The 23,983-nt window shown below is 47.7% G+C and overlaps 1 protein-coding gene across 7 annotated transcripts in view; it reads right to left on the reverse strand.

Annotated features, from left to right (window-relative positions):
• ASAP2 (ArfGAP with SH3 domain, ankyrin repeat and PH domain 2) overlaps positions 1-23,983 on the reverse strand; it is a 157,070-nt gene that overhangs the window by 32,113 nt on the left and 100,974 nt on the right. For all 7 annotated transcript variants that reach the window (XM_049695908.1, XM_012534849.3, XM_033437469.2 and 4 more), the window contains 8 exons: positions 22,075-22,150; positions 21,716-21,802; positions 12,948-13,051; positions 12,781-12,850; positions 8,175-8,262; positions 2,918-2,966; positions 2,674-2,840; positions 219-352 (listed from right to left, as the gene is read on the reverse strand). In XM_049695908.1, coding sequence (XP_049551865.1) covers positions 219-352; positions 2,674-2,840; positions 2,918-2,966; positions 8,175-8,262; positions 12,781-12,850; positions 12,948-13,051; positions 21,716-21,802; positions 22,075-22,150 — 775 coding nt within the window. The remainder of the gene's footprint in view (positions 1-218; positions 353-2,673; positions 2,841-2,917; positions 2,967-8,174; positions 8,263-12,780; positions 12,851-12,947; positions 13,052-21,715; positions 21,803-22,074; positions 22,151-23,983) is intronic.

A 23,983-nucleotide genomic window follows, 5' to 3' on the forward strand; every position in this document is an offset into this window, starting at 1 on the left:
AAAAAGAAGAATAAAGCTTTGCAACCCTCAACTATCACACTAGTAGCCGAGGAGGAGGAATTACCAATGAGTTTCTAACTGCCCAAATCCGCTTGGCAATATCAACAGCTACCAGCCCAGCGGAATTTTAAGAAACAGAAATGGATTCAAGTGTCAAAATGAAAACCTCGCTTTCAGATCATTTGTTTTCACTCCAAAATCAAGGATTCGAAACGTACCAGCAGCTCAGATGTTCCTAACACATCTAGCGTCAGGGACTGCATCCTGGAGTAGTGAACCCCCAGCTCTCGGTGGATCCCAGAACACTCAATGCAGGTCAGAATGCCCAGGTTGGTGGAGAGCCACGTAGGATCTGCCAAAGAGAATAGGGAAAATCGGAGCTTGTAAGGAGAGGGCAGGAGTCAGAACTTTTTTCTTGCAGTTACTGAACGTGGAGTTTTGTTGCATCATTAGCATTTTTTTTGGATCCTACATGTAGCTGGAACCCTCGTTCATCATTAATTACCACCAATTTACACACAATACACACATGCGCCCGTATCTATTCTCCCTCCTCTTCCTAGGGCTCCACCTCCCCGTCCTTCCATTCATTTGTTAAGCACTCCCAAGGGGCAGGGCTGTCTGTACAGGAATAGGACACAGCGCCCTCTAGTGGCCGAGGGTCCCTGGATACAGACCACCCCCATCACCAACCTGATGGTACCAGCAAAGGGGACAAAGTCTAGCACCACACGGGGGACTGTCTTAACACACGTCTATATGTCAAACATGCTAATAACCAGCAGAGAACACCCACTATGTGCTGAGGCCATGCTCTGTTCAGCGTAGAGTTGAAGCAATTATAGTAGCAATAATAGCTCAAGGTGTGAGAGCTTCAGAAATTACAGGTGCTTTCCCTTAATTTCTCATTTAACACATACAAGAGCGCCTGGAGGCACACAGGGCAGGTGTCTTCACCATCTTGCTCAGAGAGGTGAAGGGCCTTCCTTGCTTGAGGCTGCAGAGCCAGACCACAGCCCTGCCTTCACCTGGGCTCAAACCCACACCCGCACCGCATGTTTACTTGCTCAGCGACGCCTCCTGGCCGAGCGCCAGAGTAGGCACTCAAGAAATGCGTGACGGATGAACGCTGAATTTACTGAAAACACGGAATTCAAAATCAAACATTCTTGAGGACAGGATCACAGCCCAGAAGTACAATTCTCTTTAGAATTGCTTGTTGCCCTCAGAAACTCATAGGAGGCAAGTATTGCAACCTGGGTCACTAGTTGATTGCAAAGTTATTTTTTAAATGTTCAAATTATAAACATTTTATCTGAGTTCAGAAATACTCCCGGTTGTGAAAAACTGGTGTTTTCACTTCACTAGACCTATTCTACCGAATCGACTGTGTCATGCTTTTGGTGGGTATGAGTGTACATTTAGACTGCTTTATATCACTCAGACTGTCTTTTAGCATTTTAAAACAAAAATGTCATAGCTTTGATCCCTTATAAGTGTTTTAGAAGTCCAAGTACTACACTGTCCTCATCTAAGAAAAAGCACAGTTCCCTACCTTCACTCCCTGCAGCATCTCCTGCCAAAGGTATGTTTTTAACAGTCCGAGACCCCATGAGGTAATTCCTCAAATTACCCCCAGATACAGCCTCCAGGGTAACAGGAACCTACGGCACTTCTCAACTGTCCACTCTATTTTTGTTGTGCCTTTTTTTTTTTTTTTTTTTTTTGCGGTACGCGGGCCTCTCACTGTTGTGGCCTCCTCTCCCGTTGTGGAGCACAGGCTCCGGATGCGCAGGCTCAGCGGCCATGGCTCACGGGCCCAGCCGCTCCGCGGCATGTGGGAGCTTCCCGGACCAGGACACGAACCCGCGTCCCCTGCATCGGCAGGCGGACTCTCAACCACTGCGCCACCAGGGAAGCCCCGTTGCACCTTTTTTAAAATGGAAGTTGTCACAGAACCAGGGGAACGAAAAGGCACACGGCCACCCTAAGCAGCCCACAGCTCCCCTAACACCGGCCCATCTGAGCTACAGGAATAAGTCAGCTCATTAAACGCTTAAAATACTGGTTGTTAAAATCTACAACAGTTTATGTCCATTGAAAATGAAACCCCAGTAGGCCTTATGAAAACACAGAAATAAACACCTCATTTCACGGAATGTGACAGCTGGCTGGGGCTCACAGACAATCTCCACTGGTCCCTTCATCTTCCAAAAAGGGAAACTGACATCTAACAAAGTAAGTGGCTCTTCCAGGGTCACAGACTAGACAGCGGCTTAAAGTTGCTGCAGAAGTTCTACAAAGCGGTACCAAGGGAGGACGGATTGAATCCCGGAAAAAGCGGCAGTCTGGAGCCAATACAATGACCGGATGACCCTGGTTCCACCCTCGCTGTGTGCTTCTGTTTTCATTTCTCAAAAAGCATTTAAACCGTTTCAGCGCTATGGGGCTCTCTCCCCGCAGGCCTGCTCTGAGGGCCCGGAGGCAGGCATCTTCCCACCCTTTCCCCCACTTAGTCTGCGCACAGTTCAGTAAGCATCTGTGTGACAGCGTGAGCTCAGGCTGGGCTGCGCTGAACTTGGTGTTTGAAATGAAAGGGAAAATCAGTGACTGGCTTCTGTGAATCGGAACAGGATTTAAACGTCCTAGAGCTGGAGGGGGTGGCTGGGTCACCTGGCGCCCCGCAGTCGCAACACACGTCATTGCCTGTCATCCTCTGGACCTCTGAGATGATCTCCTTTGTCAGTTCTTGGACTATGTTATTTTCTCCCGTATTGTCATCTCCCTTAAACGCATTGTTCAGAGCTTCTTCTTTGCTGTTTTGCAGCACAGACATCCATCTAGAAAAATAACAGTGACGCTGTGTTAAATCCCAAGGACAACTGCCCTTCCAAGGTCCCACCCCCAAACAACTTACATTTGACATTCCGGTTCGTCCTCTGCTTGAAAGTGGTATGTCCTGTCATCTGCACGGCAAGAGGGGTTTCATCAGTTGTGAGCCCGGACAGTCATCCATACACAATTCCAAAAGAAAGCGGTTTGTAATTAACCTCAGGAAGAGTCTAAACTCTGCCACGAAGTCAATGATTTGTATACAACCAAGCACTCCCTCCTGCCCTGTACAAGCCCTCGCCTGGGAACTGCGGCTTTCTAATGCAAATTACCGAGCCAGCTCCTTTCCTCCATTCACGTCTGAAGAGAAGCAACTTCCAAACACTGAAGCTCTTCAATGAAAACCATCACTGTCCTTTCAAAACCTTTTTTTTTTTTTTTAACTTGCTACAGAGTTGGCCCCCAATTGTTATGGCCCTTTGAATAGTAAAAGCCTTATCTAAAGCGAGTATCTTACAAGCTTTCTGGCCTTCTTAGCCCAAAGTGTATAGCCTCAGTCCAATTGTGGGAAAGCATCAGAGAAACCCAAACTGAGGGACATATGACCAAAAAACTGATCCATAATTTTCAAAGTATCAAAGTAAGAAAGACAAGGAAAGATACAGAACTGATATAGACTGTACGTGACTAGGGCGAAATAACAGCAGCAATGTGGAATCCTGGAGAGAATCCTGGAACAGAAGGAGGACACTAGTGGAAAAAATGGTAAAATCGGAATAAGATTCTTAGTTAACAGCATCACACCGATGTAAATTTCCTGGTTTTGACAGCTGCAGACATGGCTGATATTATGTACTAAATAGTAACTGATAACCTGTACTATGCTGTCAGTATTGGGGGGAGCTGGGTAAGGGATATACAGAAATTCTTTGCCTACAATCAGTGCAAAACCAAAGTAAGAAAGAAAATTAAATTAAAAAAAAAAAAAAAAGGGGAGGGAGATCCAACTTCTGCAGATGGCAGAGCGGTGACAGACAGGGACTGTCCTTGGGGTTCACAATAAACACCTGTGCCCCTCAAAGTGAGTGAACATTGCGGCTTTTACACTCCTGAAAGCACTTTAGTTCTTAGGATAATTCTTGGTGAGCTGACTGGGAGGAGGCTAAGGCCCAGAGAGGTTAAGAGGCAGGAACAAGCGCACCCAGTGGCCGAGGGGTCAGGTTTTGACCCCAGCTCTGATCCTCTTCCTATTTTCCTGACACGGAGCGGACACCCCGCACCCTCTATCCCCAGTCTGTTGCTGAGGAAAGGAACAGGGTTTAAGAGAACTGTGCCAAGGGACTTCCCTGGTGGTCCAGTGGTTAAGAATCCGCCTTCCAATGCAGGGGACGCGGGTTCCATCCCCGGTCCAGGAACTAAGATCCCACGTGCCACAGAGCAACTAAGCCCGAGCGCGCAGCAACTACTGAGCCCACGCCCTCTGGAGCCTGCGCCACAACTAGAGAAGCCCACATGCCACAACGAAAGATCCCGCATACCACAACTAAGACCCGACACAGCCAAAAATAAAATAATTACTTTAAAAAAAAAGAGACCTGTGTCAAGTTCAGAAAAATAAACTTAATCCTGTGATCCAAATGTTAGTGGTCGCGTGCTAGGAAGAGAGGCCGCTTTCCCTGCCCCCACTCTACCTGGTGTGCAGAGCCTTACCTGCGGGAGGGCCGGAGGGGGCAGGTCCACATCCACTCTAAGTGGAACTCAGAGTCCTCGGGAAGCCATGACCATGGCAGGTTGCACCAGGGGACCGGGTCTGACACCAGGCCTAAAACCCTCCAAGTTTTCCCTGAAGCCACTTCATGGTCAGACCAGGCACAGATGCCACGGGAAAATCAAGGAGACGGGGGAGCAACCCATTTCTCTGGCCAATTCTGCATTTTAACACGTGAATGGTGGAGAAGCAGGGGAAATTCTCAGTGAAAATTTCCAAATAAAAATTCCCTTGTATGGAACCCTCTTGCACTGTTGTTGGGAATGTAAACGGATACAGCCACTAGGGAGAACAGTATGGAGGTTCCTTAAAAAACTAAAAATAGAATTACCATATGACCCAGCAATCCCACTACTGGGCATATACCCTGAGAAAACCATAATTCAAAAAGACACATGCACCCCAATGTTCACTGCAGCACTGTTTACAATAGCCAGGTCATAGAAGCAACCTACATGCCCGTCGACAGACGAATGGATAAAGAAGATGTGGTACATATATACAATGGAATATTACTCAGCCATAAAAAGGAACGAATTTGGGTCATTTGTAGAGACATGGATGGACGCAGAAACTGTCATACAGAGTGAAGTAAGTCAGAAAGAGAAAAACAATATCGTATATTAACGCATATATGTGGAATCTAGAAAAATGTTACAGATGAACCAGTTTGCAAGGCAGAAACAGACACAGATGTAGAGAACAAACCTATGGACACCAAGGGGGGAGAGTGGTGGGGGCTGGTGGTGGTGGGATGAACTGGGAGACTGGGATTGACATGTAGACACTAATATGTATAAAATAGATAATAAGAACCTGCTGTATAAAAAATAAATTAAAAAAAAAAGAATTCCCTTGTATGGACACTCTTTCACGATGCCTTTACACCAAGAACAGTTTCTAGCAGATTCAACTAGAGGGAGGAGAAAACAGGAGGTTTCCAGAGCCCTGATGCGACGGTATCCTGGAAAGGGCTGCTTCTCTGCCCCAGGCTTGGGCTCCAGCTGGCCACGAACCCTCCATGTGGGCCTGGAGAGGCACCCTGTGGGTCCATCCCACTCAGGGGACTGACCTAGATCATGTGCACCTTCTGCTACACCTCCCACCCCACCTGGCATGACTGCATGATCTGAGGATAATGGCTCAGGACTTCGTAAACAGTGGGGTCAATCTGAGGCCAAGAGGACTGGACAGGCTCCAGAAGGGCTGGGGCCTTGCCACAGGGACGTCCTCCTTGAGAAGCCAGGCCCACTGATGGCTTGATCTGGGCGGGGAGTCCCTGTCTGGGGGAAAGATCGGTAAAGGAGGATCCTGCAGGGAAACAGCTGAAGCCAGCAGCCGGTCTGTTCCTCCCGGGCTCTCTGGGTGATTCCAAGCTGGCTTTGCAGGTTGAGGGACAGGAGGAAGGGGCAGCTCCTCGGGGCCTGGTAGACTCACACCTGAAACAGCATCCTCACTGCCCATCTACAGCTTGAATTTTATTTCTCCAGCCACCCAGATGTTTCACGAGCACAAAGGTGTCTCGGGGATACGTGTGTGTCCCAGCAGCCCCGTCAGCAGGTAGAGTCAGACCCGAAGCCAGGCCCCCACCTCTCAGGACGCTCGTCAGGTCACGGTTTTCTAGCTCTGCAGTGTCTCCCTTGATGGTTCCTGGGGGTGGGGGTGGGGGTCTGACCAGTTTTGACGTTTCTCTGTAACGACCCAAACCCACACAGCACTGCAACAAAGCACTGCCACTACACATGCTCCCAGGGCAGCATCACCTCTTGAAAACTAGCTGAGGATGACAAGTGTGTAGGACCGGGATTCATTCTACCCACTGGAAGACAGTGGCAAGAAGAGATGAGAGCATTTTTCAGAGATGACAGTGGACTCAGCGCCTAGGACCAGGTTCAGTAAGCCCTTCCGGGTACCGGAGGCTGGAAGCTCTTGACCGAGGGTATTTATCACGTCAGGCAACAGAACAAAGACACTGATGGAATCTTGCGAATGTCAGGTGGCCAGTGCGCGAGCACAGAACCAGATGCCCGGGGCCTGGCCAGCTGTTCAAATGTGTATGCTGGGAGGCTTCGGAGTCATCTACACGCCTGAAAGAAACGCTTCTGCACACGTGGTCTCTGACGGGGGCCCCACAGGGGTGCTGGAGCGACCGGGGCAAGCGAGGGTGTGTGGGCCCACCTCCCCGGGCGCAGAACTCATACTCCGTGACTAACCGCCGATCAGCTACTGGAGAGGAATGCGCCCCTTCTCATGAGTTAGTGCTTCAGAAGATGGAGAGGCCGCAGCCCTCCAAGTGTCCCCTAGACACTGACTGACGTCACATACGACCCCCAAGCTGTCTCCCTTAAACTGTCACTTTTTATTGCCATCCAGGGGCACATTTTAAAGCATGGGCAATCCTCCACATTCCACACCGTCCTGAGGGAGTGAAGGATCGGAGAGCGAGGAGGGTAAATGCACCTGCGGGCCTGACGAAACACAGCAGGGCACACAGGCCTGGAAGCCGGAGAGAGTCGATTTTTATTTTGCAAATCCGTCTGGAAGCTGAAGATCAGAACCAACAGCGCCCAAAGCACACGCCACACGGCTCAACATGCTGCCGCATCTCGGGACCGGGCGCATGAGAACAGGCACCGGCCCGGGCCTCCGTCTCCTCCCCAAGCACAGAGGAGCTGGTGATCACTTCCTCTAAGTTTGCTGTGAGCATGAACTTACATAGTAACTTCCTACCCTCAATAATACAGCCCAGCACACATGTTAAAGCAGCCGCCTCGTGCTCGGGATACTGAGGCAAACAAGACAGCACTCACCTTCCCAGAAGGCACGGTCCGGAGTTCTCCTCTATGAATGTAACTCTTGTGCCCAAATCCCCAGTGACTGCCTTTTGAAAGGGGAGCTAGCCCTTTCCTTCCCCCAAACTGTAACCCTGCCACCGAAAACTGCCAAGACCAAAAAGGCCATCACGTTTCTTTAAGACATCGCTCGCCCTTTCCCTCTTCCTTAGGCGATGCTGAGAGGCCACTCGCCACAATGGGTGGTTCTGTGGTGGTTCTTCTGGGTCTGCCACAAAGATGAGCAGCGCAGGAGCAGAAACACTAATTCTGGGGCAGGAAGACAAGTAGATTTCAACCTGAGAGTTTCAAGGGCTCTGCCGGGGGCCTCATCACATCAGTGGTGCAGGAGTTCTAACAGCGCCCAAGTTAGGGGAGCCCTGATGACAGAACTGTCCTTTTTTATAGTGAAGTGAAGGGATTTTTAGGCTTGAGGGCTGATCTAGCATAATCTCCTTGTTTACGAATAGGAAACACGAGGCTTGGGAAGCTGAGAGGACATGCCCAAGTTTACAGATCCCGCGAGTGGAGCAAGGCCGTCCGCAGGTTCAAGCCCTGAACCGAGAGACCGGCAAGCAGACCATCACCAGTGGAAATAAGAAGCACGCAGTCACCTGAAATAAAGGGCTTTCTCTTTGAAAACCAATTCTTTAAATTAATGCACCGTCTGAAATGGGGCTGATGCCCTAGCTGAGAGTGTAAAATGATTCCTCTGCAGCACCGCGTCTGAGAAATAAACTTACGTGAAATGAGGTCAAAACACTTCTTCTCCTCAGGGTTGGTTTTCACTTGGCAGGTTAATAGATTAAGCTTTGCGGGAGGCCGGTTAGCCTGTTGAAAGACAAAAAAACAGAGATGGGTGGAAAGGATTGGGAAACCACAGTTTCCTCATTAATCATTCCTCATTAAAATATAGCGAGAACAGGTTCTTACTGGCTTGCAATGATAGCTATCAGAAGGCAGGTTTTCATGTGGAAGGCATGACAGAGGCACATCACAGCGTGTCCCTGGACCTCGGCTCCCAGGGGGCAGCTGCCCCTCCCTGCAAGGGACACGGCGGGGGGCACACACCCACCCAGACAGGGATAACAAGTGATGCCAGCCCAGCTTTGAGGCCAAGGGCAGTGGGCTCCCCGAGATCAAAATGCTCCCCGTCTAAAGCTCAGAGACATTCCGTCCTGATCAGCTGGGCACATGGGCACCCACGTCGATTTCTGGTGGTCTTAAAAGTGTTTTCCTGAGTATAAACACTCACTTTCAAGGAAAGTAACCTCACAGCACAAAAATGACAGAGAAATTATATATATATATATATATATATATATGAAATGACAGATGACAGATTCATAATCCTTAATGCCAGCCATCTGTCACTTAAATTTCAACAAAACCCACCTTGTTCACATACGTGTCCCCCACCTTCTGCCCTCCACACACAATGGTAACAAGAGACGTTTTTGTCAGAGATGTGTCAAAAATGACTATTTTATTCCCATTTCAGAAACTATCATAACTAGTCCAAAAAAGCAAAGGGCAGAAGATAAGATAATTTCAGAAAAAAAAAAAAAGAATTCTGAATGGCAAAACACCTCTCAGAAATCTTGGAGAAATATTCAAGTATGAAAGGCTTATCTTACCCACCCACCAAGCTGCTAAAAGAAAGACCAAATAAAATGTCTTAAGAGTTCAGTTGTTCTTGTCTACCCCTTCCCGTGGCCACCAGCCATGTCAAGAAATTGTAAACGCTTGGATTTGGGATTAATCGAGATACACACTCACAAGTGTCTACATCTGGGCAGACCTGCATTTATAGACCCCTCTCCACTGAGCTCAGAGTCAGGGGCGAGGCAGCGTGGCCTCCATTAAAACAGGACTGATCCTTGCAGTGTGAACAACTGGGTTTGATGACAGCAATTTGGGACAAGCAGAAGCTGGATAAACAGGGTTGGACTAGACTCTCCTGGTTCACGGCTGTGCTGACATCTCTTACGTGGAAATCACTGCGTGTTCTGCAGTCTGCCGATGCCTAACAGGTGCCCTTGGGTCATCAGAAACCAGTATTCAAAGACTCCAAGCTCTGCCTGATCTTGCAAACCCTGACAATTCCAAGTAGAAGTACCACCAATCCTGTTTTTGATCTTTATTAATACAATTAACTGGCTCGTCCAGGAACCAATACACCAAACGATACGTTTCTACAGTAGGAGACCACAGCACAAATGCAACCAAGCACTCCACCAAGGTGTTCAGCCCATAAAAAGTATGTGCCTATTCCATTACCTCATATGGTCACACAACTATACAGGTGCATTTAGGTGACGTTCCTGGACTACTTCCAAATGCTGGTGTCCACTGAGTCTTAGAAGCAGGAGCAGTAAAGGGGGTGATGCACTTTGGTAGATACAGAAAACTTCCACGGACAAGAAGATGATTTCGAATAGTAATAGCTACCTTTACTCAGTTGCTGCTGCCGCTATTGTTATTATCCTATTATGTGCTTACCTGAGGCAGGCACTGTTGTAAGCATTTTTAATGAATTAACTCATTTAATTTTCCCAGCTGCACTCTGAGGCAGGAACTACTCCACATTTATAGATAAAGATACCGTCCGCAACAGACTAAATAATTTTTTTTTTTTTTTTTTGCGGTACGCGAGCGTCTCACTGGTGTGGCCTCTCCCGTTGTGGAGCACAGGCTCCGGATGCGCAGGCTCAGCGGCCATGGCTCACGGGCCCAGCCGCTCTGCTGCATGTGGGATCTTCCCGGACCGAGGCACGAACCTGCGTCCCCTGCATCGGCAGGCGGACTCCCAACCACTGCGCCACCAGGGAAGTCTTGTCAGGCTTTTAAAAGGAAGTTTCTAGTCTTCCTTCTGCATGACTGATGATCATTTAAAAATTTTTTTTAGATTTTGTAAGAAACAACAGACATTTCTTCCAGCTTAATACAGTCCCCAGCCTTTGGCGGTGTGGCAAAGTGACGAATTTGGCAAAGAGGATATCTAATTAGAGTCATCTTGTCCCAAGGATAACTTCTTTCCAGGGCCAGAAAACACAATCAGCCTTGTCTAACGGGGAATACCGACTTGGGCTTTCTACTGAATTCATCCCCGATGCTATCACTGTCCCTCTGCTAAAATACAGAATACAAGAATCTCATGTCCTAACCTGTCCCTTTTTTCCTGACGGTAAGTTAACAAACATACTCAGGGAGATGCTGGCTGAACAGGTAAGCCACGAAAGGAGCCAAACCCAAACCAAACCCAACCCAACAGGCATGTCTCCACTGTCTTTCTCGGTGGAGGTTAATTCACATCACAGCAGCACTGAGGTGTCGGGACTTGGCCCCCCAGAGCACGCAGGGTGCCTTGCAGCAGAGACGGCCGCCACAGGGACCCACTCCTTTCCCAGGAGAGGCAGCGGGACGGAGCCTCCGCCTCCCACTCCTCTGGGCTGGAAGCGGCATCCAGAGAGCGGGACTCCCTAGAGGAGGATCCCCGCAAGGGCGAGGCACTAACACAACATGCGAGTGGCGTGACAAGCTGAGCTCTTGCTGGTAAAGCTACTTATGACCGTACTATCTGCCCAAAACTGCGGCAGCCCGTCAACATTTAAAGAAAACTAAGCCTCCACGTCTCTTGAGAGGAAGCTCAAGCAACAGAAATGAAGAGACCCAAAGTTTATGCTGTCGGCAAAGGATCACCAGACCTGCTGTCATTTCTGTGGCCGGGGGGAGAACCGCTCTTTGGCTTAAGCTGAGGCCCTGGGTCTAGTGGACACGCCAATGAAGCAAGTATCCCAGCAGGCTTTAGAGCTGTAAACAAATATGAAGCGAAACCCAGTCTTGTTTTATGACATTTTCTGCACTGAGGCAGTAAACCTGACCCAAAACAGAGTAGAATACAATTCGAAAGCAAGTCACAGAATCGCAGGTGTTAGAGCAGGAAGGGAACCTGGCCTTCATGCAGTCTAACGTTCTCCATTTTAAACAGGAGTGGTGACTAAATCACTTTGCCTTCCTTAGTCTACAGCACTTACACCCAGTCTCTCTCACTCTCACACACACACACACACACACACACGTCCATACGGGAAAAACATTACATCAGGATCCAAACTGCATGGCCCCATGAGGGACGTGGTGGGCGTAAAGAAGGCCAGTGAAGGCTGGATTCTGGAAAAGAGAAATGACCTTTATTTGCCCAGGCAAGAGCCACGTTCAATCCCCCAGGCCAGAGGTCCCTCCAGACACTTGGTATCTGCTAGTTCTGTGGTCTCTCTCCCTTCTCATACAGAGTGGGTGAAAAGGAAGGGACCCCACTCCCACCCCGTGGAACACAGTCCACGCTGCAGTGCCACCCTTCAGGCGGGGTTCTATTCTGTCTCCTCACTCCTAAATACTGACAAGGGCAGGGTTTCTCTGGAACCACACTGAGCCATGACCTCTGGCCAGGGCCCTGAAAAGGCTGTCTGCACTCCCGCCCAGCTCTGCCTCTCACGGGGGAGCTGGTGGGGACAGAGGAAGAAAGACGAAGGCTGAGGCTCATCTCCACTATGGGACTGAGGTCAGGGCCAGGCCTCCTGCCTGGGGTGCAGGAACCTAGGCCACCACCAGCGTCCTCGTTCTCAGCAAGACAGCAACCAACTCTGCCTTCAGACGTTTAAAAAATCTCTACCGGCCTCCACGGCTTTCACCAGATCCCGTCACACCAGGTAAGGTGATCATATGCATAAAGTCCACCGTGGAAAAGGGCTGTGTTTGTAACTGTGGTTACACAGTCCCTCGTCTCCAAAAGCCAGATTAAGAAAATCATTTTGTTCCAACTGGCATTCCAACTGGCTCAGCGTATGTTGGCTCAGTTTCCTGCACGGGCAATTATACACAGGGTCGTAGAAAAAGACCCCGATGAAGGCTGGGTGCAGTACGTCTACAATAAAATTACTGAAATCGCTCTTGTCTTGGATTTCTGATTCCCAGACTCCTGACTACCTAAACTCTTTTCCCTTGATGGAAGAGCAGAACTCTTTCCAAGTGTGACGTTCAGTTTCCACAGACAAAGGAAGCTGGCGAGCGGTTTGCTGCTTGTTTCTGGGAGTCACAGGCCTCTGAATACAGACCACCTGGCTCCTCAGGTGTTCCTGACCCTGTGAGGCAGCAAGGGCCCCTGCCAGGGGAGCGTCAACAAGGGCACCAAACTGAGGAGGCACCCAAACAGGCTCTTCTCAGCAGGGACCTTGTTTAAAATGCACGCCTAGTGCCGCAGCGCAGGGCTCGGTCCCCTTACCAGGCCTCCAGCCCACATGGCCTCATCCCGCTACAGCGGAGCCCGTGATGACAGAGGATACTTACGGTGCCATGGGATATGGTCAGAAAACCATTTTTCACTGAACATTTCCTTTTCTGCCACACTTTTCGGATCCTTACAGATAAATGGGGAAAAAATAAAAGAGTTGAGAAATTTTGGACACAGGAGATTACGAACACACACTGAAACTCTAGCAACGCCGTCTACGTACCCATCGCTTTTCTTGTAGAGGTTGCCATTCCGCTCAGTGCCGTGCTCTTTGTTTCCCTGAGGCTGGTGTAAACTATAGGCTGTGCTCTGGCGAAGCTGTGAATCCTGCAAACAGTTAAGATGTTAGTGTTTTTTAATCCTGTCCAGGTTCCAATTTTTAAAAAGCAGTACACAGAGACACTTACACCCTTAAAAATTTTTTTTTCTTTTTAAATTAGAGAATTTCCCCTCTTAAACACACCGAAAAAGGGACATGAAATTCATATCCTGGAACTCCTAAATGCCACCTACCAGGCTGGAGAAGGAAATGACAAATGCCAGTATCCCCAGACTGGCTGAAAGAATGAGCCATTTGGAAATTATGAGATTTTACTTATTTACTAGCCTTTAGTCCCTGACAGTGGCAAGAACTCCCGGTGTGGCAAAAGCAGCCCTCGAGAAGGAAGGCAGGAATGCTACATGTTGGAAGAGGCAGGGCTTTCAGGCAAAAAAAACACAAAAACAATGTTCTGCCTCTTACTTTGGGCAAGTTACTTAAGCTCCCTGTCTCAGTTTCCTCCTGGGAAAACAGGAAAACAATTTCTAGTAAGGACAGTAAATATAGGAAGGCTTGAGTGAGCCCACGTGTGTGAATACCTGCTATGTAACACATATGAACAACATCTGCTTCCTGACCCCATCAATCCCAGCAGAGGGGCCATGGCCCTACACCCAAGTGCTCCAGCCTGAGGGCAGACTGTCCACATGGTCAGCTGAGAATATGGCCAAGTCCACCACCTCTGGGAAACTCCAGCCTTCAGCTTCTTGAGGGCAAAGACCATTAATGAATCCCCTGGGCCTAAGTCCAGTGTCTGGGGTCCAACATGCACTCGACTGGTGTTTCACAGATGATACCAGAAGCGCTAACCCTGGAAATTCTGGCAAAGGAAACAAGGGGAGCAAAACATGAACAAGCAGTTCACAGGTCAACCGGGCAGGACTAAGAGCTGCCTCCATCTGTTGTGAGAGCTCCCGACCCCGTTCACTTCGTCACAGAAGAAACAGAAACGATGAAAATAAGGCACTTGCTCGAAAGGCAGGGCTCGCTGGAGCCAGAGCGGAGGGTGGAAGGGTACTCCGCCTCGCACCCTGAGGCCCCTTCCACTGCGCCTCGTGCCCTCACCAGAGGACGCCCAAGGATCCAGAGCTAGCCTCACTCCACTGTCGAGCAGCTGACCAGCCCCCGGGACCCTAGGCGCTGCCCAAACAATGAAAGAACCGGTGCACGACAGTCAACATGATCCAAACTGAGAATACACCAGCTCCAGAAGTAAAGAGTCAAACGGAGAAAACAATGGGAGCGCCTGGAAGAAGTGAGCTTTAAAGATGAAGGTGAGAACCGCCAGAGGATAAGGGGAGGGACACACGCGGAGGCCTGCAGAGGAAAGTGGTGGCTGTGGCCATCCTACAGGGAGGGAAACGAGGACAAATACTACAGCCAAGATAAGGGGGCCCATCGGCCGAAGGGACAGGCGGGCTGGAGTCAGAGCCTAGACTTCATCCGAAAGCCACAGCCAGCCACCTGAATTCTTGACCGTTTTTTAAAAAAATCTTGAAACACAAATTTTTAATTTGGATGAAGTCCAGTTTATCTACTATTTCTTTTGTCATCTGTACTTAGATGTCACATCTAAGAAGTCATTGCCTAATCTAAGGTCATGAAGATTTACATCTATGTTTTCTTCTAAGTTTTATTTTTTTAGATTTTTAATTAATTAATTAATTAATTAATTTTTGGCTGTGTTGGGTCTTCGTTTCTGTGCAAGGGCTTTCTCTAGTTGCGGCGAGCGGGGGCCACTCTTCATCGCGGTGCGCGGGCCTCTCACTGTCGCGGCCTCTCTTGTTGCGGAGCACAGGCTCCAGACGCGCAGGCTCAGTAGTTGTGGCTCACGGGCCCAGTTGCTCCGCGGCATGTGGGATCTTCCCAGACCAGGGCTCGAACCCGTGTCCCCTGCATTGGCAGGCAGATTCTCAACCACTGCGCCACCAGGGAAGCCCTCTTCTAAGTTTTATAGTTTTAGCTCTTACATTTAGGTCTTTGACCCATCTTGAATTAATTTTTTATTATGGTGTGAGGTAGGGGTCTAAATGCATTCTTTTGCTTTGGCTATCCAACTGTCCCAGCATCATTTACTGAAAAGACGGTTCTTTCCTCATTGAATTGTCTTAACACCTTTGTTGAAAATCAACTGACCATAAATGTAAGGGTTCAATTCTATTTCATTGATCTATATGCTCATCCTCACGCCAGTGCCACACCATCTTGATTATTATAGCTTTGTGGAAAGTTCTGAAATCAGAAAGAATGAGTCCTCCAACTTTGTTCTTCTTTTTCAAGATTGCTTTGGCTCTTCTGGGTCCCTTGCATTTCCGTACGAATTTTAAAATCAGCCTGTCCATTTCTGCAAATAGGCAGCTAGGATTTTATTTTGATGGGGATCACACTGAATCTGTACATCAGTTTGGGAAGTATTGCCAACCTAACAATATTAAGTTTTCCAATCCATGAACATGGCCTGTCTAGCACTGACTTTTTAAACTCTGAAATATATATGGGATAACTCAGCAAAAAAATTAGAAAACAAAAAACCTTCATCTGAGAAATCAATAGTGTGCTCAAGTATTCCATTACTGAACTGACAACAGACCCTGAACAAGCAGACCCCCTAACAGGACAAATGTCCTTTTCCACAGGGAGGTCATGCCTCTAAACAACTAGGGCAAACAGCTCATTCATCGGATAAGGATGGTCCCAGTTTCTACATTCTCTCAAAGGGGCAGTATATACTAGCACTAGACATTAGAGCAAACCCAGCTTTAAACATCAGTGGAAATGTATGCAGCGGAGGGGAAATGGAGAAATACTGTTCACCTATCTGAATCTCTGTGAAAGACTAAAAATGAACCTGTCAAAAGACTAAATGTCACAACCAAGAAATACGTGTATTGATTTGGGGAGAAAAAAAAATCCTGCACAAAATAAGTGATGAAACCACGTGGCAACACTGCTACAAGTGTTCATGCCAAGCGTATTAATCAGAACTCTTCACAGGTCTTATGAACAGGATAAAGGACATTCTTCTTTTCAACAGAGTCAGACCCTATGCCAGAGGTTAGGAATGAAATCACTGTTTTATTCTTTAGACAAGGCATTTCTTGAATCAATTTTAAAATGCAAGCAAATCTGAAACTATGAAATTTAAAATTTGTAAGGAATATAATCTGTGTAACATAAAATTGAACCTGCTTTAGAACTAATTATTTCAGCATCTTCCAGGTGACTTCTACGTGACCCAACAAAAATAGCCTTTCTTCACCTGTTTATACAAGTGTTTCATACAACACTTGATCAAGGGAAGGGGTGACAAATGAAGTCGGCCCTTTCACATACTGAGATTTCAACTGAATGGAATACAGTTCAAGGGAAAAGAGCCTCTCTTTCTGAGGAGAGCCATCATCTAACAATACAGCAGGCAACTGGCCGGGGCATCCACGTTGCCCGGATTCTTGGAGACTCTCCCACGTATTCTGCGCTTCTCCAGGACAGCCAAGGACACCCTAAGACTCGACTGAGTGAGCCTCCACGTGGAGGCTGTTATATGTCTGAAGCACATAAGTAGGCATTTTAAGGACCTTCAGAAAGCTCTCATAAAACTCTATCAGTATCCACAAATCCTCTGTTCTATGACATCCAGACAAGTTCTCAGATCCCAGGCACTGCCCACGATCTTAAGTTTTGTGTGGCCTTATGAAGTGTTAGCCACTGGGTCCTGCTGAAGCAGAAACCGCCCAGATGAGCGGTAGACTCAATATCTGAAATCTTCAGGAACAGGGCGTGGGGCCGGGGAAGGGCGATACTGCATACTTTATATACACATATATGCGCGCGCACACACACACGTCTACTCATAACATCAGAAGTATCCCCGAGCTCCCTAAGACTCTAGAACATCACACACACTTTTTCAATTCACCTGTCCACCTCTCAGAAAGTCTGTGTTCGGTCAATTCTCGTGATGAACAGATTGCCGAGGAGTCACCTCACGAAGCTTAAAGTTTCTCTGCCAAGGGAGGGCTGTGATGTCCAATCGCTGCCCATTTTCCCAAGGCGTGTCAGGTGTGTCCATGGACGTGTGTGTGTGTGTGTGTGTATGCACCGGGAACTGGGGGCTCTGCTAAGCAAGCACTAAGCTGTGGTCAAAGAACAGTGTTCTAACATCTCTTACCACCTATTCCCCATTATTTCTGGGTAGCTTTTTTTTTTTTTTGGCCACACTGCATGGCTTGAGGGATCTAAGTTCCCCAACCGTGGGCCCCGGCAGTGAAAGTGCCAAGTCCTAACCACTGGACCACCAGGGAAGCCCCTCTGGGTAGCTTTTTAAAAGATTCTGACACAAGCTATTAAAGTCACATAATATAGCTGACAGAGAACAGACCAGGGCTCAAACCCTGGCCCCCAAACTCCAGCAAATGCATTTCTCCTCTCAGACTCGAGTTGTAAATGCAGGCTAATACTACCTGCCCAGCCATGCTGTTGTACTAAGGACTGATTACTGGTCACGCTTATCACGTGCCTGGAAACACCCGAGAAGTGAAGCAAGCAGGAGACGCCATGACAACAGAGAGCAGGGGAGAGGACAGGGGGAGTGATGATGAAGGCTTGGGAATGGGGGAGTGGGGCAGTCGGGGGCACCTGACAGGCCGGGGTCGGGAGCAAGGGCATCAGCCTAGACTGGAGTGTGAGTCAGAGTGCGGAGGGGGCAAAGGTCGGGGCCAGAGTCACGAAGACAAGGTGCCAGATGACCAGCCAACGGAGGAGGGTCAAGTGGGCAGAAGGACCGCTCAGAGATACCACCACTGCCACCCACCACTGTTCAACTACCAAGGCCGGGGGAAGGAATCGGGTCTTTTCTGTTCACTCCTGTCTCGTCGGCATCAGGAGCCCAGCATTTGTGGAATGAATGAACGAACCAGTATCCGTTTATCAAGACAATGTGTAAGTGCTTTACAGAACTTGTCCCTTAGATCTCATAACAGCTCTCGCGTAGGCAACATCACTCCTGTTTTACAGGTGAAGCGACCGAGGCGTGGAGAAGTCAAGTAACTTGCTCGAGGCCACCCTGGCAGGAAGTGGAAGACCTAGGGTTCAAACGGTATGTGCTGCTGGACAGCCGGCTACCAGGCGAGCTTTCTGTCCTGGTCAGAAGCTGGCCCACCTGTCTCACCTGCTGGGCCTCTCCTAACTCTGAATCATCCTCCAAACCCTCCTTCCTGACACACACCTGCCCACCCCACACTGGGGTGACACCTTCCTTGGAGGTGACCTCCAGTAGAGCTCTCATCACACTGCGCTCAACTCCTTTTCTGTCCCCACCCCAGACTGTGAGCCCTTTAAGAGGGAAGAACCGTATCTAGCCTACTCCGGTGTGTGTCTGTGCAGCTCCTGCTTAGAGTAACTGCTGAGGAAATGGCAGTCGAATGTGCCAAGTCTTGCCTGGAGTCGGCACTCAAGGCCAGCTCTAGGCTACCCAGCAGGCTGGCAGGACGGGTGGGAAGTGGACACCTAGCCAGAGGGTACTGATTAAGGCCAGATTTGAGCATGATTAAGATATGCAACCCCAGACCAAAAGGCCGGAGTTGGAAGAAAATCATGGCTGTCATGTACCTCTGCTCCTTGGACAGCACATACTATTCGACCACATCCTACCAGACAGGGACACTTTAAAAACTGGCACGAAGAGAGATCTCCAAAGTGGAAAAATCACTGTGGTTTCAGCGCTTAGACCTACCAAGACCATCCCCCCGAACCTGAGTCCTCCCCAGCACAGCACACGTCTGGGTTCTCAACAAATAGCAGAGAATCCTCCAGCACCGCAGCGGGGCCTATCCCAGCAGAACGCAGCTGAAATGGACATTTGTGGGATGGGGAAGGCGGGAGAAGGTAAGGCACACAGGGAGGAAGTTCATGCAAAGATTGGCAGTGTTGAAGAGTTTTAACTTTGTAGAAGGGGTATTTTCCAAATGTTAAAACATGATGCATATATAGGTGTTCACTGTACAGTTTTTCAACTTCTAAGTCTGAACAGTTTCATAATAAAATAATGGAAAAGTCAAACTGTAGCATCCTATTTACAGGCAACAGAAATATCAGGAACAGAATAGGAATGCCGGTGGTTTCGAGGTGTGGGGGTGCTGGGATTGTGACGGCACAGTCTTTTCTCCAAAGTACAGCCACGGGTGACACAGAAGCAGCCCAAAGCCCCTGTAGGTGACGGCCATGTCCTCCACTTAGACCAAACGATTGACGCTTAAGGTTCACAGGAAGGAACTAGGAGAGTTAACTCCTACCAACCATCACTGCAGTCTCCTTGGGGCACGTTACCTAATTTTTATGAACTATAATTATGTAGAATTAGAATTTTTATAACACTGAAAAAAATCCATCAATACCTTCATTTTTCTGCCTCACAGAAGAGAATCCAAAAACAACGGATGAGAGCTAAAAAACAATAACGCCCAAATGTTCGATTCTTGTAATTGGAGGGACCCCAATTATAAAAATTATTTTAAAATAGAAAAAAATTTAACGTATCCGTATTTGCTTATTACTTGCAATTGCGTTCACAGACTGTCCAATTTAGGGAATACCATCATCAAAAAGCAACGCAGAATGTGATACACAGAAAAGACAAGACATTCACAGCCAGGAGATTGGTGGGTTCGATCTTTGGGCATAAAGCCAGAGGAGAGCAGTAAAGAAGGTCCATTTGACCCCGCTGTGCATCTGGGGCAGAACGGCTGGTCAACAAAAAACACGGAAACAACAAACTGTCAAAGATGTCTGGTCTGTGCTGGTACATCTGTTACACTTTTCTGCAGAGCTGTAAATAACCGGCTTTCTGACAACAGCCAGTTTCCCCAAACCTCGTCCTCCTGCACAGCCAAAGCAAACATGGCCCTTGCTCTGTGCCCAGAGGCCTCCTGGACTCCACCACCTGCTCTCCTGTATTTCAAACCCGAGCTTTGCTTCACAGGTTGGATCCTCCTTTTCGGATCCTTCTTGCTCCCAACCATTCCCACCAGCTCTCCAGTGCTCGACGGCACCCTGGCTCCTGTTACAATCAGGCCACTGTATTCTCCATACTCCAAGTTCTTTTTTTCTTTTTCTGTTTATATTCCATGTTTAGGAATATCAAAGTGTCAGGACCTAGATTCTCTAGACGGGGAGGAAGTCACCATGCTGTGGGTAATTTCCAGCACTCTATGGGGCCTCAGTGGGCCAGTCTCTCACTTAGCTGACCCCTGTTTACCAAGAACCGATGAAATGAGCAATATGGTGCTATGACGTGACGGCCAGATGGGCACAGGAGGCAGGAGGGCAGCCTCAGTCTGCTCGAGGTCCAGCTGGAGGAAAAGCACCTGTGCGCTTGAGCACATGGCCATCCAGCCCCCAAAGATATATGCTGCCACTGAAAAAAACTCTCTCAAACAAAATGTGCGATACAGATCACTGTGGGGGCGGGGGGCAGAGGCAGCCCTCCAGAGGGAGGGATTAAGGTACATCAGAAGGACAGGCAGAATTCAGCGACGCAGCGGAAGTGGGGGGAGGTGAGCAGCTTCACTTTCACAATGGAGTGACACCAAAGGCTAAACTGTAAACTTGGAAAATTTCCATTTCGCTAACATTTATGCGTTCAAATTCTTTAGTCTTTAATAAAGCCCACAGCTACTGAAAGAAGAAAAGTAAAAATAAAAAATGCTACTAGCTATTAGTATATACACGGAGGAAATATCTATTTTTTGAAGTTCATGAAAAAAGCATGCAAAGTTCTATAATTTATTAAAATACTGAACTACTTACTCTCCTAGACTTCGGTCACAAAAGGTAAATGCATTTGGGAGAAAAACAACAATATTCAGTTATAGTACAAGAACTTAAGACAAAATAGAGCATGCCAAACTGCCAACAGGGAACTTTATGCTCTGGTAAGTAGTTTAATAGAGGTATTGATCTAAAATCTACTAGCTATACACGTAAACACACTCCTTTATTGACAAGGAAGTGGATTTATGTTAAATTTCACATTATAATACCCACACTGTAGCAAACATATGCAATTACCTCAAAATTTACTTTTTAATGGTTTTCTAACAAGACCCCCAAATACACATCATCACTGCGAATGTGCTGGCCCGCAGAGAAGTGATTGTGTGAAAGAGATGACGCGAGAAAACGAAAGTTTCTGCCCATCAGAAAGCAGCCCCAAGAAAATCAAGCTCCTCCCATTTTACGGAACATAATCTCCAGGCTGGAAGATTCAGATGGTCACCAGTCACCCGCTGATGCCACACGGGCAAAGTCCATGTATATCTGTGGGCAGGGAAACCACAGAGCTCCAGGGAGAGAACCAACGGCATGAATAGCGAGTGTCTATGTGACGGAGACCCTAAGAGCTACTCATCCAGCAACGGACGGAGCAGAAGAGGTTTAAATACTGCCATTAAGGCCATGCCTACGGTAATGCTTCCCCATGAAATAAGCATATTTTTAAAAAGATGGTTTTATAAAACCAACTTAAAGAACAAACTACGTGTTTGCATGTTGCCCGATACAGCCCCACAGTGAACTGAGCACCCAGAGACCTGGATCTCACCTCCTCAGTCCCGAAGCCCCCGAGACTGAGGGATGAAAACATAAAATAGCAATCTTTCAAAATTAAATCCCCTCACCTCTTTCTGTTCAACCTGTAATGCTGACTTCAAAATATCTCGAAGCTGTATCAACTGCCTTCTCTCTTCATCCTGGGCCTGTTTGATCTTTAAAAAACAAAACAAAGCAGAGAAAAGTACGGCTGAGGTACAGTGAGATGGTGCAGTTCGCGGGGCATTTCTCCATAAACGCAACCTTCTCCCAACCAAGACCGAGGACGGATTGGGAACCCCATTCTCCACACTCCGCGTGCGCTCCAGGGCTGTCACTTTCTAGGTGGCACAGCACGCAGACACGAAAGCACGGAAGCAACATTTAAATCCAAGTGTTTGTTGCATAAAAACCCTTTCAACACTCACGTGGGAGGGAAACTACTTACTGTGTGAAGATCCGTTGAAAGTGTTTCAATGGAAGGTTTGAGGCTTTCAACTGCTTTCAGTCCATCCTGGAAAAAACTAGGAGGAAAAAAAACAAGAAACATAGATTGTGTTTCATAAAAGAGAAAGCAATTTTGTTAGATGGAGAAAAAACTTCTTTAAAGGAAATGGCTGAGATCACTGTGTAATTCCTGGGGGAAAAGACTAGGACCCAAACCTTGAAATATTAGGCAAACCAAGAATAAAGTGACACTCAAAACTAATATTAGGCAAACCAAGAATAAAGTAACACTCAAAGCTAAGAAAAAAGGCACTGCAGTAAGCCTCGTATTTGTGATTTTTCTTGACCCATATAAAATGAGCCCTAAATTTTCAGTTTATAACGGGAAACAGGACTCTACTGACAAATGGCAGCAAAGGCTTCGGTTCAGGAACGGAAAAGTCTGAGGCCAGGAAAGCATGGGGTGAACACGGAATAAGACGCTAAAATATTTTCCTTGACAGGCAACAACTAAGTGGAAAAGAGAAAGAATGCAAGAAAAAAGCAAGCGAGCTGAGCCTGAAGCACGTGAGTGGCCACGCCCCGTGGGCAGAGCAGGGAGATGTGGTTGGAGACCTTGAGATCGGATATCAAAAGGAACTTTATATTTTTAACGCTCAGAACCCAGTGCTTGTGAAGTCACCTTTAACCAGTGATTCAGGAAGTACAACAGAGGCTGGACGAGTTTTTCTGCAGCAACAGCAGGCTGACATGCAGCACACTGCCTTTGAACCCTTTTGAGAGGAAGAAGAGGCTTCCCAGGGAGCTCAGGAGAGAGTTCAAAACCTGTAAGGAGGCCTAAAATGCCCGTGGGCTTGGCCCCTAACTATGTCTCCAGGCTTCCACCCACACCGTTTGCCCCTTTATTCACGTCTCTCTATTCCTCTACGGAGCCAAGTCCTCCCTGCCTCAGGCCCTTTGCACTTGCTGTTTCCTTCCTCTAAAGAGTTCTCCCTGCAGCCTACCTTCTGTTTCTCCTGGTTCATTCCCACTCACTCTTCAAGTTTTAAGTTAGATACGGCCTCACCCTTGAGGTATGCCACAACCCCCATCCCTTCAAAGAGGTCTCCTTGCCAGATTCTCTCAGAGCATTCTGTCTCTGGCTTCAAAACACTCACCACAACTGCCATTACGTGTTCGCTGGTGTAATTGTTTAAAATAAAATTCCCCCATTAGATCTGAAGTTCCGGGAGGTTGAGGACACAGTATCCACAAAACCTGACACATTTCAGGCACACAATATTTGTTGAATGAAGAAATTAATGAGGAAAGGAAGGAGAATTTCTAACTTCTGCCAGTTTACTGGGTACCAAGGAGACTATCTTCAAAAAGTGATCTGGGGTTCACGTGTTTATTTCTTTTAAACTCAGCAATGGTCCTGTGGGAATTTCCCATATCAAGTATGCAATTAGCAGGAGGGGTTGTAAAAACAATGCTGCATGACACTTAATACAATAATTCCAAGGAGGAAGGAAGAGGAAAGCGTACACACAGGATGTGGGTTTCGAACCACTACTAGCTAGTTATTAGGAATCAGAGGCTGGGCTATTAGAATTTCTTACCTTAAAAATCTTCAGATATATGCATAATTTTAACTTTACATTCTCATTCCTGTATTTTGCCTAATTCATTTTTTTCTAAATGTAAAATACGCTTCTGGTGTAGCAACTGTGTCCGTGTTACAATGACTTTTCCACATGGTCTGTTTCCACTGATAGGGCAGAAATGCCATGCCATATACGTCTCTGTGTTTCCACTCTGAGCACAATGGCCGACACAGAGCAGCAATTTTAAATTGAAAAGGAAACTGGGAAGAATAAACACAAGAATGAGAAACTGAGCTTTTTCCTCTTGTCATGAGCTCATTCGGT

The sequence above is a fragment of the Orcinus orca genome, chromosome 13 (assembly GCF_937001465.1).
Source record: "Orcinus orca chromosome 13, mOrcOrc1.1, whole genome shotgun sequence".
NCBI lineage: Eukaryota > Metazoa > Chordata > Mammalia > Artiodactyla > Delphinidae > Orcinus > Orcinus orca.